The sequence below is a fragment of the Lutra lutra genome, chromosome 5, assembly GCF_902655055.1.
Source record: "Lutra lutra chromosome 5, mLutLut1.2, whole genome shotgun sequence".
In the NCBI taxonomy this organism is placed as follows: Eukaryota; Metazoa; Chordata; class Mammalia; order Carnivora; family Mustelidae; genus Lutra; species Lutra lutra.
This window is the reverse complement of record NC_062282.1, coordinates 106,450,987-106,470,191: the sequence shown is the minus strand read 5'-3', so window position 1 is coordinate 106,470,191 and position 19,205 is coordinate 106,450,987. Positions and strand designations below refer to the sequence as shown.

At 39.9% G+C, this 19,205-nt stretch overlaps 1 protein-coding gene across 1 annotated transcript in view; it reads left to right on the top strand.

The window, feature by feature from the left end:
• Positions 1-16,103: 16,103 nt before the first annotated feature.
• The window catches only part of HOMER1 (homer scaffold protein 1), a 134,427-nt gene continuing 131,325 nt past the window's right edge, over positions 16,104-19,205 (top strand). The window contains exon 1 of the mRNA XM_047730129.1: positions 16,104-17,012. Coding sequence (XP_047586085.1) covers positions 17,008-17,012 — 5 coding nt within the window. The 5' untranslated portion in view covers positions 16,104-17,007. The remainder of the gene's footprint in view (positions 17,013-19,205) is intronic.

Below are 19,205 nucleotides of genomic sequence, written 5' to 3'. Positions count from 1 at the left end.
TTAAGATTGAAAGTCCTGTGTTACATGTTAATTGTTTAATATATTGATTAGGAACTTTGTAACTAGATTACAAACTTGCCAAGGGCAAGAATCATGCCACAGGGGTGCCTGGGTGGCTCAGTTGGTTAAGCATCTGCCTTCAGCTCAGGTTCTGTTTCTGGGGTCCTGGAATTGAGCCTCAAATCGGGCTCTCTACTCAGCAGGGAGCCTGCTTCCTCCTCTCTCTGTCTCTCCGACTACTTGTGATCTCTCTGTCAAATAAATAAATAAAATCTTTTTAAAAAATGAAAGAAAAAGGAAAAAATCATGCCACAAATAGCTCTTGTACCTCCTAGCACTCGGTATACTCCTGAGCTTCTCAAGATGCTCAGTATACGCACACCCACCCCCCACCCCCAGCCTGAAGAAACTACAAAAGGAAGAACAGCAGAACCCAGTGAGAGCTGGAGCTGGGGTAGAAGCCTGACCTCGTGGAAAATGTGGTTGATGGCAGAAGGAGCAGCTACAATGAGAAGTGGGGTGGGAAAGCAGGGGGAGCAAAGAAGAAACACCCCACTTTCCACTCTCGGATTTCCCAGCTCATGGGGTGTCATGGAGATGCAGCCAGAAACTGCAGTCTTCTGACGCAAGGAGCAGGGCAGAACAGGGTGCAGAGAGAAGGGGAAACAAAATGGAAACAAACAAAAAAGAGTGAAAATTTGTGTTCAGAATAAGAAAAGTCCAAAAACAAAAACTACATGGGAAAACAAATCTGACTTAGCCAAATTCAGGCCCTGACCCTGTTAATTTTCTTCACTAAATCCCGCTGAATACAATCTGAATAAAGAATAAATATTATATCCAAACTTCCAATGATAGCATTTTCCAGTCAAGAAATGAGTATGTATATCCATCACTCACAGCAATGAATAAAAACTCACTTGTAGACATAATTGCTGACGCACCTAAAAATGGGACGTGTCTTGCTTAATGAGTACCTGCATTTTTTTTTACTATAAAGTAAAATAACAGAATATGTTCCTCCTATGTATAGAAATGGTTATGAGTAACATAAAACTGTTCTCTTTCAATTTATAAGAGAGGCATATTTGAACAATTTTTACTTTTGTTTGGTGCCTACCTGTGACCACACAGGCATTAGGGAATATTTATATAAATAGAACCAGAGACCTGAAAGACATTAAACTCTGGTAATCTACCACTGACTCTAATAAATGAAGAAAGAGATCCCCCAAGTTAAGTCACCTGCCCTCAATCGAATAGTTGGTTGTGGCAGGACCAGCCCAGAAGGGAGAAAGTCAACATCCTGATCTAGTCACCCCTAGTTCTAAAGGTGTTTAATTCAACTCCAATTAAATGGCAAATGAGAAGGGGGGTTAAGGGCAAAGTTTTGGAATTAGGCGGAGCTAGGTTCCAATCTAGCTGGACCTTAGGCAAACAACAAATTCCTGCTGAGCTTCCATTTCCTCCTCTACAAAGCTAGAGTGAATATAGAATACCACCTCATTAGAGTTGTTATGGGTTGACTGAAAAAATATATATAACACGGGTAGCACTATGCTTGGCATGCAGTAGATATCCAATCAATAAAAGTTATTATATACAGCGGTATTTATAAATATTTTCTAGCTTTCTTTGAAAATCAACTGATAATGTAGTCATAGATGATGGTCAATAAGAATTTGAGAAGCATTTATGCAGTGGACTCTAAAGCAAGGAAAGACCATTGAAACAAGCCAGAAAGATAAAGTGGGCAATAAGGAAAACTAAATCAGGGTGGAAAGGAAGGCAACAATCCTAGTAGGGTAAATGAATTGTTTTGTTTTCCTCCAAGGAAACATTATCAGGAGTCTTACCTTTAAACTAGGTTTTTGTGTGTGTGTGTGTTTTAATTAATAGATTTTTTTTTTTAGTAGAGTAGTTTTAAATTTACAGAAAAAATAAATAATTTTGATCAGTGCTACTGGACACATTAAAAAGTTGAAAATAGTTGAAAAGCATAAAGCACTACAGACATGGAAGGCGTCATGAATAAATAATGAGAAGTGCCCAGGATCTAGTTAACACATGCGAAAGAGAAAAATCAACAGACTTGATCTACCTAGGTTTTTCAAGAACATCAAGAGTAAAATTTATGCAACTGCTGGCAAAATTGTGTGCCCTGTTATGGCACACTTTCCTGGGGACTGATGGATTGCCTATCTGCATTCTATCTAAAAGACGAATTGCCCGCAGCTGTGGAAACTCACTGATAGGGAATATCACACTATACAGGACAAACTAGTTGAACCTGTAATTAAAGGGCAGGACCATTGAAAAGTGTATAAACAAATCCTGCTGGGGAAAAGGCACCATAGCTTGTAAAGGAAATTCATGTAGAAATACCACAAGGTTTTTAGAGAAATAATGACTATTATGCCAAAGGGAAAACTACTCGATAAAATTTCTAGATATAAGATTCCCCCAAATCGTTATATACAGAGCCATTTCCTACTTTTTATTAAAAAAAAAAATTTGATTGGTCCATCACTGGATTGGCACTACTTTTTTTTTTTTTTTTTTTTTTTTAATAAATATAGGGAGCTGGCTTAAAATGAGGAAACAGGGTAAATGAATCAATAAACATGGCTTAATCTGAAGAAGCATAGAGAGCATTTCAGAGATCCTTCTGTGCTGGGACAAATATATTTAAATTTTGTGGAAGTAATCTGGAAGAGGAGACTACCAGGTTCATAGGCAATGCTGAGTTCTTCCAAGTAGAAAATACCAGCAATAGCAATGGAAAGAATGGAAGGGGAAATCTGAAAGTTTGGGTAAGTAGGCAGAAAGGTAGTGGCTCTTACTCTTTTCTACTTAATGCCCAGGAGTACTGAACCCACTTTTAAATGAGCAGGGTCACAGAGAGATGCTGTTAGTTAAGGAAGTGCCATGGACAGGAGGAATGTTCTAGGTAACTAAAGTCTCACTGTTCATTCTGACGTAGGTTCTAGGTGAAGCATAGAGCTGGCCCACTTTCTCTCTCAGTCCAAACCGGGATGTTCTGTCATTCCAGAGAAGTATTCCTGTAGGAGTGGAAAGGGCAGAGGAACTATGAAGACAGGCTTTCTCCTGAAGGGAAAATGTTTTGTGTTGGTTTAACTAAACATTGTAATTAGATACTCTAATATACTTGTAAGGGCTCAGTTAACTCATAGGCAAGGTTTGAGGCCAACTTTGACTGAGATTTCCAAAGTCCTTTGATAGGTGACAAAGTCCTTGGATGGGTGAGCCATTGTGCAAGGAAAGCATTCTTAAAAAGTCAGGAGTTCACTCTAGCACCTACAGGATAAATCCAGAGTCAATAATAATTTGCAGTCCAGTTCATGGATGGAAGACACTAAAATTCAGTACTTCAGAAGGGTTCAGAGATCACTGGGCATAAAGTAGAAAGGATTGTGTATTTGTATGCTAAGGTCTCTGTTTTTGCTCCCCTCTCCCCCTTTTTTTAAAGATTTTATTTATTTGACACAGAGAGCATAAGCAGAGGGAGAGGCAGAAGCAGACTCCCCACTGAGCAGGGAGCCTGCCTGGGGCTCAATCCCAGGATCCTGGGATCATGACCTGAGCCAAAGGCACTCAACCAACTGAGCCATTCAGGCACCCCAGTTTGCTTCCCCTTTATATTTGATAAAATCACAGGGTTGGTATGGCATGCCTCTGTGTAAAACTCTGCTTCAAAGGAGGTATGCACTTTGGAAACAACTTTGGACTCAGTTTCTCTAGTTCTTACATGTTCTAATGTTTCTTTTCCATGTATATAGTTTCTTTTAAACAACTGATCATAAAAGGAGTAGGAGAACGCAATTAATTTTCACATCAGTAAAAGAAACAAAAACTGACAGTTGCCTTTCATATATAAAGAGCACATTTACTAAGCATTTGCAGTGTACTGGTATTTTATACTTCATTTAATTATTACAGCAAGCCCTTCAAGTACTGTTATTATTCATATGTCAGAGACTGGGAAACTGAGGCTCAGAGATAATAAATAATGTATCCAGTGCTACCTGGCTGAACCAAGAGAACTGAAAACCCAAAGTCTAACTGATTCCAGAATCCATGTTCTCAATACCCCTAAATATATAAGAACTTATTGAGATCTTTAAAGTTCATGTTTGGATTTGATTGTAATTTATATTAACATAACAAAAGGAAGTTTAATGAAAATATTTTCTCATCTTTAACCTTTAATCATCTTTAATCTCTACATTAAGAATCTTTCTATTTTATTCTACATGCAGCTTACCCTGTTAGTAGAACATCCACTGTCATAGATTATAAAAACTATTTTTCAACAGGGACATGTTGCTGAATGTCATGACTATTCATGTGCTGGTTCTAGTGCTTTCAAACAAATTTGTTTTGTGGTGCCCACTCTATTGCATTTTTGAGTTGGTTGTAAATCTTGTTAAAACCAATAAAAATATAATTTCAGAATGTTTCAAAAGCAATCTCTCATGTCACTGGGAGTCTCAAATGTTTTTCTGTTTCTACTTCCTTCTTGTACAGTGCAAAAGAATTCTGATAAGAATCAGAATTTATCTTTAGATATAACATTTTTTCTAATTATGAAAAGGAAGACATGATGACTTGGAAGAATTGAGAATATGTATAAAGGTATAAAGAAAAAAAATCCAAAATTCCATTATACACAGATAAAAACCATGGTGAACATTTTAATGTACTTCCCTTAAATAAATATGAGATCAAAATTTAACTCTGGCTTAATTTGGAGAGTGGTTGAAGAATTTCAAGTAATTTAAAATTATATATATATATACATTTTAAATATATATATATTATGTATGTATATATTCATCTAAGATATTCACTGAAGTTTTCAAATACTTTTTCTAAAGTTATCCCATTTCTTTATATGGTGACTATGAAGCATTACAATTATAAGCAAAAATTTGGCCCATTTGTCTAGTCGAGAATTGAAAAGAAAATTAATGTGATTTTTATATAATAGAAAATTCAAATTTTTGCGTGCTTCAATTTCAATTTTTTTTTTTAGAAAGATAATATGTGGTCACTATAAACAAAGCAAATAATACAAGTAAGTAATAAAAGTAGGTAACATTTGTTGAGCACCTTCTGTATACCAGGCATTCTGTAAGGGTTTTATTTATATTAACTTATTTAATCTTCATAAGAACTCTATACGGCATGGACTATTATTTATTATTTCCATTTTACAAATGGGAAAACCCAGATTTCAAGAGGCTAATTCACTTGAATTCTGGGTTTACTGGTTAAGCCAGACTAGCAGAGTTTTTATTTATTCGTTGAGTTGTTTGTTTTAATGGGAAAATAAAGATGAAGAATTAGGGCCTGCCAAGAACATATTATATCTTCATTTCAGAAAAGAAAAGATAGCGCCACATGATGTTTTCTTAGATTTTAAAAAAAAAAAAGGTGAAGGTAGGGGTGTGAATGTAGATGTCAGAGGATCTGGACCTGGCTGAGCCTTTGGAGGACAGGTCAATGGATCACTGTCAAGGACATGTAGTTACTCAATGAGAGGTGAGATCCAAACTCAGGCAGGATGTCCCCAGAGCTCAGTTAACCACTCCCTAAATTGCCTCTATAAAGTATAATGAGGAAAGTCTTCAAGAAAAAAAGCCAAAAGTCCCCTGATTCCATGAGTCAAGGACAAGAGCTGCCATCATTTGGTAAGTATATTTCCAGACCCTTTTGGCAAAGCTTAACTGCAGTTGATCTAAATTTTGGCAGACTATCCTATGATCCTCTTGGAACATGAGCCCATGAAAAACTTGTGAGAAACTTCCTCAAGGCCATTTCTCATTGGTCTCCATATCTTTCCAGAGTATCATGAGATATTTCTCATAATCCCCTGGGTTCTAAGGAAGTATGAGGTTTTCTGCCTTCTCCTCAGCAATGCAATTATGATGCTAACTACCTGGAGTTTGGTCAAATTTCACAGCAGGCACAGCCTCTCCCCACCTCCCACATGTACAAAACTACACTCACTTCAGACACCAGCTGATCGCTTCCAGACCATGCCCCCAACTTCTGACAACTAGCCACAAATTCAGGAGTTCCCACTATCCCCTCAAATTTGATAATTAGCTAGAACAACACCAGAGAACCCAGGAAAGCTCTACATTTTTTACTGTAGCTTTATTATGAAGTGTACAAAGCAGGACCAGCCGTCGGAAGAGACTCATTGGGCAGGTTCCGGCAGGGTCCTAAATGTGGAACTTTCGGGTCCTCAGGATGGATAACCGTCCCTCATGTCAATGTGTAATTATCAACCAAGGAAGCTCGCCTGAGCTTCTGTGTTCAGAGTTTTTATTGAGGTTTCTTTATGTAGGCATGAATGACTGGATCATCGGCCAAATGACTGACTTAGTCTCTAGTCCGTCTCTCTTCAGGTTCAGCTGATAGCACCTCGCTCAAAGCCCCAACTCTCTCATCACAGGGTAATTCTTTCCTGCAGGGACAGCCCCCCAGTCTGAGTCATCCTGTTAGCATAAACTTCAGTCTGATCCAAGGTACCCACCATGCATAACAAAGACTTTCTTATCTCTTAGGAAATTTCAAGGACTTAGAGGTTAACTCCCAGATGCCATCAGTCACATTCTTTACAACCTCACCTCCCTCTTAGCATACAGCTGCAAAGCTATACAACTACCTAGCTGCAGCCTCAAATCAGCTCATCAGAACTCGGTACCCCATCTCTCATGTTGCATTGTCACCTAGCCCCTTTTGTTTCTGTGCTGTTCTGTGGGAAAAGGGCCATGGGGAGGTGGCCCCTTTGCTGTTCTTGCTTTTGTTATCTATGGAAGTAATAAGCTGTCTGAACTTTAAAAAGCTTGTGGGATATTTTTTTTTATTTTCATTTTTAGTTTTTTAGTTTTTTCTTGTTTTCTTTTTATCATCCAAGTCTGTTAGCCTTGCTTGACCTGTCATAGACAGAAATAAAATCTGCAAGAGGACAATTATGGGTGATTAGGTGTTTAATTTGTTTCGGCCATTTTGATTTATAAGAACACTCAAATGAAGTTATTCAGTAGGCTAGATGTGAAACTGGAGCATGAAGGAAAGAGGAGAAAGGCAGCTGTGCAGTGGCAATGAAGGACATCAGAGGAGAGGATGTGTTCTTTAAAGGAGACAGTGTGAGAAGCTAACGGTGACGGACTACTTTGATGCGAGCTCAGACTTGAGCAGTCATAAAATCTTTGAGTAAAAAATGGCTTTGGGGGTGTTGTAGCCAGTCTCTCACCTGATACAAGCGTCTTTTCTGCATCATGCCAACAAATGATCATACAGCCAGTGTCTGCTTCAAAATATAGGGAGGAAGAGCGAGGCCACTGATTGTCAGGGCAACCAACTCTATTCATACAGATCTGGGTGTTTGGCATTCTTTCTCATGTTGAGCTTAAACCTGACTTCTGCTGTTTTTACTTTCAATCCTTTACTACCTCATGGAGCACCTATTCACATAGCAGTTAGTCGTTCTTTGTCATAGACATGCTTTGAAGTCAGCCAATGTGTCTCCCCTGGGTTTTGACATCAGCAAATTAAACATCTGCCTTCATCGCAAACTCACCTGGCCTGGTCTTGGTTCTCACCATCTTGGTTATCTTGCTATCTCATCAGCATCTTTCTTAAAATATCCACATGCATTTGCATCAGTGGAGAGTACAATGAAATGAATATTTCAATAAAATACATCATTTTAACTTCTACTCTTTTTATAAATGTATTTTTTTTTAAGATTTTATTTATTTATGTGTCAGAGAGAGAGGAGCGAGAGTGAGCACAGGCAGACAGAGGCAGAGGGAGAAGCAGGCTCCCTTCCAAGCAAGGAGCCCGATGTGGGACTCGATCCCAGGATACCGGGATCATGACCCGAGCTGAAGGCAGCTGCTTAACCAACTGAGCCACCCAGGCGTCCCTAAATGTATTTTTTTTAAAAGATTTTATTTATTTATTTGACAAAGAGATCACAAGTACGCAGAGAGGCAGGCGGAGAGAGAGGAGGAAGCAGGCTCCCCGCTGAGCAGAGAGCCTGATGCAGGGCTCCATCCCAGGACTCTGGGATCATGACCGAGCTGAAGGCAGAGGCTTTAACCCATTGAGCCACCCAGGTGCCCCTATAAATGTATTTTAACCTTCCTTAAACTAACCTAAATAGTCTTCCTTATAAAGAGAGCTGAGGGGGATAGGAAAATGAAAGGTATGTTAATGCCTTATTCAGTCCTCCAATGGAATTTTAAGTGTATTTGTGTGTTTTAAATAGTACTTTTAAATAATTTTATTTGGTTTTGTATTATGAAAATAATGTTTATGTTAAAAAAAATGCAAATAATACAAACAGTATAAAGGGATTAAAAAAATCCCCCTCTTTGTCACATTTACAATCCCACTCCTTAAAGGTAACCATAATTTAATCTACTATATTCATCTAGAATTCTTTTTCTATATTAGGATCTTTCCATAGATTCATAGATCTATGGATCTACCTCATTCTTTGTAATAACTGCCTAATATTTTATTATATGGCCATGCCGTATAATAAAATGGTCAGTTACTTACCAGTCCCTATTAATGGACATAAAGTTTCTATCATCTTTTTTAAAAATTTCATAGCAATACAAAAATAAAAACAAAAACGAAAACTTTGTGTGTCTTTGAACATTTGAGAAAGCCTATCTGTAGGATAAATTTCTTATAGTAGAACTTGCTGTGTCAAAACTTGTGTATGCCCTCAAGGGTACACCAATTTGCATGCCTACTAAGAGCGTGTGGTAATGTTTTTACATGCTAAACTTTAAAGTAATTGCTAATCTAATAGCTGATAAGTGAAATATAATTTGGGCTGGATATTTTCTGTGTGCCCCATCAGATTCATTCTGCACCCTTCTGTCCCTTGCCTTTTGCCTCAGGAAGACAATCTGTATGGACTGTATCACGGGCTCCTGTGCCCTCTTCTAGCTTTCTATCTGTGAAGAATGGAACCATACCAGGAAGAGATGGGGATGTTGGGTGCTAAGGAAAGTTAAGTTGAGGTATTTATTTATTTATTTGGGCTCCCTTCTTGTGGAGTCTCTGTGAGCTGGCTGTGACCTTTAGGCAAAGGACACAGCTCCTCTCCCCTCAATCTTCTCTGCCTTTGGGTTCAAGCCATTGGTCCCTCCTCTTGTCTTCTTTAGCATAGAGGGGTAGTCTGCCCTGAGCGAGATATTGTTCACTTTTGAAAAGAGTAGTATTGTTATTAAGCCTTCCTCCAAGTACCTAATTTGAATGTTCTGTTTCCTGCCAGTTCTTCTTCCTGGGAGCTCAGCCTAGAGAGATGCCCCTGCCCTCCCAGTGATTCTGCGAATTACATAAGTATGCATAACCACTTTAGTAAATCCCTTCGTTCTAGTTAGAGCAGGTTCTGTGGTTCACTCCAGCTAACTGGTTGAGAATGCTAACTAGTTAGGTAATTTCTACCTAAGGATAACTGAAAATCCAGCAATTCATTCGTTCAATAAAAGTTTATTGAGTTCCTAGGATGTGCTAGACATTGTCTTGCTATTGTAGATGGAAAAGTAGACAAGATTATAGATACAGTTGCTCTTCATGGGGTTTACAGTCTGTAAGAAAAATGAATAAATATGCAATATTATTTTAGAGAGTGTTGAATATATGAATATATATTTTAGAGAGTGTGGAAGAAAATAAGGTCAATCAAGGGGAGGGTGAGTGGCTACGCATATTCTGATATTTTATAATGAGTGTTCAGGAGGAGTCTCTCAAGAGAAGCAATGTGAGTTTAGAACTGAATAAGGAGGAGTGTGAAGATCTTGGGCAGATGTGTTCTAGGTGGCAAAGGCTCTGCACTTGAAATAGGTCGTATTAGAAGAGCAGCGCGAATACCAGAGTGGCTTTAGGATGAGTGGCAAATATTATGTGGTCTGCTTGCTCAATACCCATTGCTTCTTCTCCTTCCTTGAGAGAGCTCTAATTTGGCTCAGACACAATATGCAGATTCAAGGGAGGAACCACCACATGTCTAAGCGAATCATGAAAAGCCTTTTCCAAACTGTCAATGATTTAGACATAGACTTATAACTCGGTTCCCGCCAACAAGACATGAGAGGGAATTTTGTGGGGCCCCTTGAGGGTTTTTCTCCCTGGGAAGATACAGGCTTAAAGGAGAAAATTCCTGTCTCTTTCCTTCTGTTTTTGCTTTGCAAAGCTCTTTGTGAGAATGTGATACCTAGAAATGCAACAATCTAACAACAGTGAGACAACAAACCAGGTTTAAAAGACAACAGATTAAGATGACAAAGTGAAAGTCTGGAAAAAGCCTAGACCCTAATGATATTTTGGATTTTCCAAACCAACTGTAGCACTAGCCACCTTCAGACTTCTTAAGTAATTAAAATTTTAAAGCTTAGGTCACGATTAAGCGGGGGTTTTGTTCCTTGCAGTTAATATACTAACTCATACACATAAGCAATAAATGTATAGGGAGATAAAGTAACCAAAGTAAGAAAGGTGGGAAGGAACCCATCATGCAATGTCTCTTGGGTCAAGGCACGGAGTTTGGATTTTATTTGAAGTTTAAGACATTTTAGCAGATGACCAAGACAATGCAGCCATATGATATAGATCTATCTGTAGTTATACTTATATCTGTATCTATATACTTATTATATATAGATGAATATAATTTTTATTAAAGTAATATGACTCTAATTATATTTATCGTTTCCTTTCTACTATTTAGAGAAATTACTATTTAGAGCCAGGTTAAAAGAAATGAAATGTCTTATAAATAACTCATGAAACATCTTTGCTGAAAATCCCAAATGTTAAGAATCTTTAATTATGTCTGACCTCTTCTGCTTGGGAGAACCTTAGCACCGTTTCTAGGTATTTCTTCTGCTTTCTTTAGTCATGTCAGAGTCTTTACCAATTACGTTCTGCTTCAGAGACTTCCAATTGCCCTCTGAAGCCCTTCTCTCCCTTTGAAATAGCCCCCAGTTTCTGCCTCAGTCTTGTCTCTTTGGGAAGAAGGCAACTTCCTTTTATAAGCATGGCTAGCCTAAATACCTTGGGTGTTATTTTTCTCCTAGCTAGCACCAGAAGAATCACAGAATAAGGTAGCTCATTTAAAACATTTTCCTCATGGTTGTCCTGTTCTCCCATTCAGGAAAAAGATTATTGGTTACCATGGCAACCAGCTTCCACAGCGTTCCATTCTAACTAACCACACAGGTATAGCATGAGCTTTTACTCAACGTTCTTTACTGTCGCTCTCTACGGATCTGCATATTTTTCCAGCGTGTTCTCTGTAACTGCTGTTTCCAACAATCAAGCTGAAGTTAAGTCAGGTAATTTTTTCAAAGGCACTGTATCCCTATCTATTGTAAATATTTTAAAAATTCACATATGTGGTTGTACAGTGATTTTCTCACAGCGCCAACCAAAAACTTTCTGGTATGTTCTTTAATAAGTCTGGGGTTACATTTGCATCTATTTTTATCATATTTAGACAATGAATCATGAATTTACAGTAAAAATCAGAGCAAAAGGTAATTTTATGAGATTATCTCCCATGTGTCCTGTATCATAGCTTTCCTGAGGATAATTCTCTGACTTCCCACCCTCCACCACTCCCAAACCTTCTGATAAAATAGTGCACAAACTCAGACGAGTAAAAAATTGTCCTCAATCCATCACCTTGGAGATGCCACTTACATACTTATACCCCTGAGACCATTAACAACCTTGTTTTTGTTCAGAACATTACTAAAAATAATAAAACGTGGTTTTAAACAGGCCAAACACAATTTACTGTCACCCAATATCGGTTATGTTGTGAAAAAGGTCGGTTGACTTTGGAGAATCAACTATATAAATTCTGTTTCCCTCCAACTCTTCTATTCTTCTTATTATTATTACTTCTAGTCTTTGCTGGTTATTTAGTTTCTTCATAATTACATGGTATAAACTAGGAATCCTGAGATTTCTATTGTATGCTGAGATGTCGTTTAATCTACTATTTCTACCTATGATTTTATTTGGAGCAATAGTTGTATTTTAATAATTAAAACGAGGCAACGTGAAAGGGAGTTTCTATTACCTAATGTTAAGCAATTAAGAATGAAATCTGGTTTTAACCCTCTTTCTTGTAAAGTCTTTCAATCTCCTCAATGTCTTTTCATTGAAAAAGACATATCTCGTGACCAGTCTATGAACATCCCATTGAATATTGCCATCTCCTATTAAGGGCATGGAAGTAAACTCTGTAACTAAAACAGATGCCTTCGCCCACAGATTCTAAAATCAGAGGGTATTCATAAACCTCTCCACAAATTTTCAGAGTATAGTGGGAAACAGGAACTGTTAAAAATTTGAAACTCTACTAAAGTACTTTCTATCTCTTCCGGGAAAAGAAAATGTACTACTTTCTAGGAAGTTCACTACTTTAAAAAACATACAAAGCAATCAGGGTTGGAAATTCATGGTTAGCATTTGGGTTACATCACCCAATTTTATTTTATTTATTTTTTTTTAAAGATTTTATTTATTTATTTGACAGAGAGAGATCACAAGTAGACAGAGAGGCAGGCAGGCAGAGAGAGAGAGAGAAGGAAGCAGGCTCCCTGCTGAGCAGAGAGCCCGATGCGGGACTCGATCCCAGGACCCTGAGATCATGACCTGAGCCGAAGGCAGCGGCTTAACCCACTGAGCCACCCAGGCGCCCACATCACCCAATTTTAGATGATACTTACTTTTAGACAGAAAGCCATAGAATGGTTCTCTGAGTCCTCTCAAAACTGTTTTGAAATTACTTCAAGAGAGCAGAAAAAGCACTTACTTTATTATTACTATTTTCTGAGCAGATATTCCATGATACATAAAATGTTTCACTTCAGCTTTTGGGATACACAGACATATGTATTCCTGATATACTAATCCCATACCAGCTAGAAAGAAAAACTGACCAACTACTGGTAGACTTTTCCAGGTTGAGAGCAGAGGACGACATTAAATAATCACAAAAACTTTGGGTAATTACACCACGATGCACAATTAGATTTACATAGAATAAAAGCTCTCGATTTCAAGTCAACAAAAGAAGAGACCGTGTAGCTTTGAAAAGAAGAGTCTCTATTGAAGGGTTAGCATTCTATAAGCAGGGAGGCAACTGACATGCTGTTTTGATAGTTGAGTAAAGATGTGAGTGGAATAAGATTGTAAACCAGGGGAAATCCTGATGAAAGGATAGAATGAAGTGTTTGAAAATGGTAAAGCGAGAGCTTTAATTAACATGGGCTAATGGAAAGAGCAGGAAAGAGAAAAGTGATTTAGTTCAGATAGTAACTAGTTTGTGGAGAAATTTTATAGAGTAATAACTTAGTTTGTTTTAATTTGCAAGAGCCAAGGGACAACATTATTTGAAGAATGACAGTTTTATTGTTTTAATATTTTATACGTAAGAAGCTCCCATTTATCTGAAATATAAGTTAGTAGCAGTTTCTATCAATGTGATAATATATATTAGACAAATTGGCAAGAAGGGGTTTGCTCTATTAATTTTTGTTATAACCTTAAAAAAACTATCTTCAATATTTCAAATTATAAGCAAGGTCATGATTTTATAATGTGAAGATAAGCAGAAACTCTGATTTAGTTGCAAATTGGTCCTAAGTTTTTGGATGGTGTCCTTTAGCATTGGGAAAAACCTGGAAAACCACTCTTCTTAATGAGGAATCATGTGAGTAGTGTAATATTAAGAAACATTAAAAAAATACATGATATAAATTTGGTAGAGCTTTAACTTTTATTTAAAACAAAAGCATTGATACCCAGTTAGGGCTCTTCTCTAACAGTCACTTCATAGGTTGGTAACAGTATGTTCTGGATTTTCCGGGTCACTTCTGACTTCAAATATTTTGTCTGTTATCAAATAATGTGTATGGATTTTAGTTTGGAAAATGTGGTCACTGAGTTTATAGACCAACTCTGAAATAGCAATGGCCTTTGGCATTATGTAGTAATTCTATTTCTGGGTCATGATTATCAAATTAAATCAAAGTTCATTATTTGAAATTTGAAATTAAATCAAAGTTCATTATTTGAAACAAGCTATTGAAACAGTAAGGACATTTAAAAACTTTGTAGAAATTGCAATTTGAAAAGCATTCATAATATGATTTATTATAGGCACAAACACACATAACTAGTAAATTCATAAATGTCTACTCACCCTTGTCATACAGGAAATGAAAAACAAGCCATATTGTAATTATATATTACATACCGTAGTTATATATATTAATATATATTACTTGGCTAGAAATAAAGAATACAAAATAATCTAAATGAACTTGTGCTAATATTAAAAAAATTTTTTGGTGGTCTTCCTTATTTTTAATTTCCATAGACTGGACCTCATATTCTTGACAAACTGCAACTGAGAGGGTATTCTGGCATTTGCTACGACAATAATTATGAACGAATTTTTAAAGTTAAAATTGTCTCACTATCGTATGTCAAAATGCTGCTTTTCTGCAAATGAAAACACTTAGATCATTTGAGGGCCTTCCTCCAACCTCAATTACTATCTTTTATAACATTGTACCACTTGTTCGCCGTTCTGCTCTTTATTCTTTCGTGATTTGGGTAACCACTAAATGAAGAAAAAAAAGTTTTAAGTCTACTGTGTCCAGAATGGCATTTAACAACTCCTTCAAAAATTAAGATGATTTTTCCCAAGTGTTGTTGGAAATATATCTATCACCAGTGATCAGGCTCTCCTCCTACATTTCCGTGCTCAAGTTGAAACTTGAGAAGCCCGGGGACACTGCTGCAAGAGAGGTGGGAGTGGGAGATAGGATTATCACCCGCTTGACACTTCGGCACTATCGCTATGAATGATTCACTTGCGTTTGGCACATTTGTTGCAAGGAAATCTCCTCCCGCCGCTTCCTTCTCGGGAGCTCCTCTCGGGCTGTCTCCTGTGCTTTGGCCTTTAAGGAGAACCGAGGGCAGGTGGGCACAGAGGCTCTCACCGAGTCCTCCTCCCCCTACTCTTCCCTAATTTAGCAGTACTTCCGGCCGCGTGACATCATCCCCCGCACCCCGGTGACGAGAGCGGCGGGTGACGTGTGTGCGGAGAGGAGCGCGCTGACGTTGCTATTTAAAGGTCCTCCTGCGGGGAGGATGGAGACACAGCGCGAGCACCTGGTGTGGGGCACGGAGGAGGCTGTGGCGGCCGGGAGCGGGGCCAGGAGACAGCAGAGGAGCAGAGCGCACGGTCCGCCCGCCGCCGGCCACTAGGGGTTGGGGGGGAAGGACGGACTGACGGACCTGCCGGCTGGACTAGCTCCCCACGAGGGCCGACCCGGCCCCTGACCACCAGTCTTCCCGCCGCCCTCGCAGCTGCTGCTTTCTCTCGCATCTCCCGCAGGGCCCCAGCGGGCCCTCGGTACGGGCCAGCGACTCAGCCCCCGTCGCCGACTCCCTGCTCCGCGGCAGCGGCCGCCTCCCGCCCCCTCCCACGAGCGGGGGGAGGGACCGCTCTTGCCCGCGGTTCTCCCCGCCTCCTCCCCCGCCCTCCGCAGTCCGCTTTGCCGCCGCGCTCGGCTCACGCGGGCGGCGCTGACCCGGGAAGCGGCGCCCTCCGTTCCGCGAGCTGCCGGTGGAGGCGGAGGCAGCGGCGGGCTTCAGGCCGCCAGGGCCGGCGCTGCTCTGCAGAGCGAGAGCTGGAGGCCGGCGGAGGTGGGCGGGTGATGGAAGTGTGAGGAGGCGGCGGCGGGCCCGGGGACTGTGAGGCGGCGTGTGGCGGCGGCGCGGAGCGCGAGAGGCGAGGAGCTCGGGTGGGGGCGCTGGAGCAGCGGCTCTCCCGCGGCTTCGAGCCCTGCTCCCCGGCCTCTGACGCGGGATTAGCTGCCCGCCACGACTTCAGCTCAGTCCAACGCCGCCGCTCGGCCCGCCCTGGCGCTGGGAGCGGGTGCCGGGGACAGCGTGGGGCTTGGCTCTCTGATTCATTCATTCTCCGTCGCTGGCAGCCTCAGACCTGCGGTGCTCCGAAGAGAGGAGGAAAGAGGAGCAGACGCGAATGAAGGGCCGGGCGCCAGCCGGGCTCCATTGTGCTCGGCGGCGCGGGGCGGGAAGGGGCTGAGGGAGGTGGGATCGGGCCCCCTCCCCTGCTCCCCAGCGTGCGCTGCGCCCCCAGCCTGCTGCCAGCCTGGAAATGGCTCCGTTTATTCTCGGGAGAATGAATCGATCCTGCCCAGCCTTCTCTTCTGCCTCCCCACCTTCTCTCTGCTCTGAGTCTTAGGAGGGGCAACATTTAAAAGACAGACTCCAATGTGGAGTGCCGTGCACATCGCGAGCTGTTGGGTTTGCACTTCGAGGAGATTTTTCTATATAGCTTTTTCTAACGTGAGCGCAGGGAAGCAGTGGCATTACTGCTCTTAGCATTTTTATTTTCTCGTAGGGATCTCTATAAAGTGCACGTCGTATTGGGTTACACGCTCCACCCCCAAGGGAACTGGTGTGGTGGAGAAATTTGAACCCGCAGCCTTAGTAGCGCCAAAAGGCCGAGTTACCTGGCTTTCCCAGAGTGTCGAGGAGGACATGAGCGAAATGACCACCGAACTCGTTTTTTATAGGACTCGGTGAAGCTGGATTCTGCGTTTTCCGACAGACACGTAGACTAATTTCGTGGAATAGAGTTGACCGCTGTCTCCTCCGCGCAGCATTTTAACTCTCATTTAAAGCAAATGCCGCCTCTGTTTGCACGTTTTGGTATCTACGAGAGAAATCATTTTACCTAAGGGAACTAATTGAATTGTCAGCACCACTGAAATACCTCCAGAAAAGGATCTCGGGGGGGTGGAAAAGCAACTGCGAAATAACAGACGGAGAAATTCCTTTGGAAGTTATTCTGTAGCAGAAGAGCAGAAACTTCAGAGCAAGTTTTCACTGGGCAAAATGGGGTAAGGATTTTTGTGCCCAACATAGCTTTGAATCTGTTTATGTATGTGTGTTGTCGAGCGTTGGCGGTGATTGTGTTTTTGTGTTTTCGAACAAATTACTACTTTGTTAGGCTGGTCGTACATTAAAAATGTAGGTGTGTTAACCCTTTAACAAGTTATGTTTATAGAGTGACACCAGAGGTCATAATTAAGAAACCACACATACATAATTTTTGACCGGAATATAGTTTTATTAGGAACATTTAAGCAGGCAACACATTCTGTACTTTTTTGGTCCGACTGCTGCAGCAGTTCGTAATTAAAATCATAGTATTGTCTTGGGTTTTGTTGCCGGTATCTTTGAGAGAGAAGTACTGCGTTCTCTCAGTACTTTGAGAATAATCAGTTACACAAAGGAACAATTGTAAAGTAATGAGCGGTTGAACTTCAGTCCTTGAAAATGATCCAGCGTGAATTGTGGCCTCCAATGTGCCCTCCGTTGTGCCCTTGAATATCCCAAGCTAACACGCAGAATTGATTTATTGGGGCATTAACAGGAAAGTCTGAAAGTCTTAACCGATGTGGTCTTCACAGTGCCACTGCACTTGGTGGATCAGAGGTTGAATAGGAAAAAGCTAATTTTCTGTTGAAGGAACTTGCACTTTTTCTCAATTTCTGCTCTTACGCTCAGGTCTTTGGTTTGTGTTAACAATGTCAAATCTACACCTTTCAATACCAAAGTCAGCCAAGAGTATGTTTTCCAACCTTTCATTAACTCTTCGCACAGTAACTTGATAAAATGTTAGTGACTCTTTGTAATGTAAGCCAGAAACCCCTAATGTATTAATGGAGTAATGATGTAGTCATTTCATTGAAGATTGTCTATGCTTTTTTGTCAGAGGAACTTCCAGAATTTTCTCTTTGTGGTTGAACAAACAAATCTAAAGTGTTGTTAAGGGACACGGATTGAAAGGATAGACCACAATTTATTGTGACAGTTTAGGGGGATGCATACCTCAACTTTATTTTTTGAAACTTTCAGAGGAAAGTTCTTGGATAGTACTACCTTTTTTGGTTGAAGTTAGAATTTGAAGTGTATTAGCTTGAGAGTTTGAAAATGTAGAACATATGTTGTAGGAGTTCTTCAGGAACTAATGAGAAAGTGGTAATTGTTCTTAAAGCTTAAATGACAAGTGATTAGAATATATATAACTTGCATGATTTGGGGTACTGCTAAGCAATTAAAATACCTTATTAAAGTGCTGCTATTCGTAGCTTGGTGATCTGAGGCAAATTATTTAACTTCTCTGGACTCTGTACTATCTGTAAAATCAAGGAATTAGATGATAGGCTTTAACATTTCTTCCAATCTGTAAAATTGAAATATTTTCTTTTTCTCCTCCTTTCCATTTTAGTGATTACTAGTTGGTTTCTTAAAGTAGATCTTTCAGATGGAAAGATTGTTTTCTCTAAGCAGTTTTTAGCACATCAGCTGGAAAGCAATGGCATTTAAAAATGTTTTGGATGAATTGCACCAATTTTAATAAGGGCAAATACTGGAAAGTACTACTATTTAAAACCTTTGAAATATGGCTTCCTTTGAGAATCTGCAGCTCTTCTGTTTAAAACATGTCAGAGAAAAGAAAAAAAAAGTGGCAGTTTTTCATGTTGAAGGCTGCATTCTCTCTAGACTGTCTATTGGTAGCATCATGGAAGAAAATTCGTTTTCTACAGTCTTTAAGCTGCAGGAATGCTCATCATTTAACCAAGGGAAGTTTGGGATGAACTTGCTACCAAGGGGGCTGGTATTTAAAATACGAAAATAAGCCCCCGCACATGGCACACATTTTTGATACTTCAGTGTAATTAAATGTATTTACAAACTGATTTATTCTTCTAATAAAGTTTTAGGAGTAGACTAGAGCAGAAAAAGCGTTTCTGGCGTTAGTTTTCTGAAAGTGTGTGTTTAGGGCTATTATTCTTGCTCACGGATAGTGATTTGTTTCATCTGAGTTGTCAAGAGAGGCTGAATGGGTGGAAATAGGAAAGAAGAGCGTGAAGAAGGCATTTGTGTAAGTTTTCACACACAGTGGGTGTTTATATCTATTAAGTGTTTGTGGAATATGCATAGCCTACTGTACCTATTTGAGCTAAAAGAAAATGGTGTGTGTGGTTGTCTTTTTTTTTTTTTTTAGGTTTTTATTATTTGAGAGA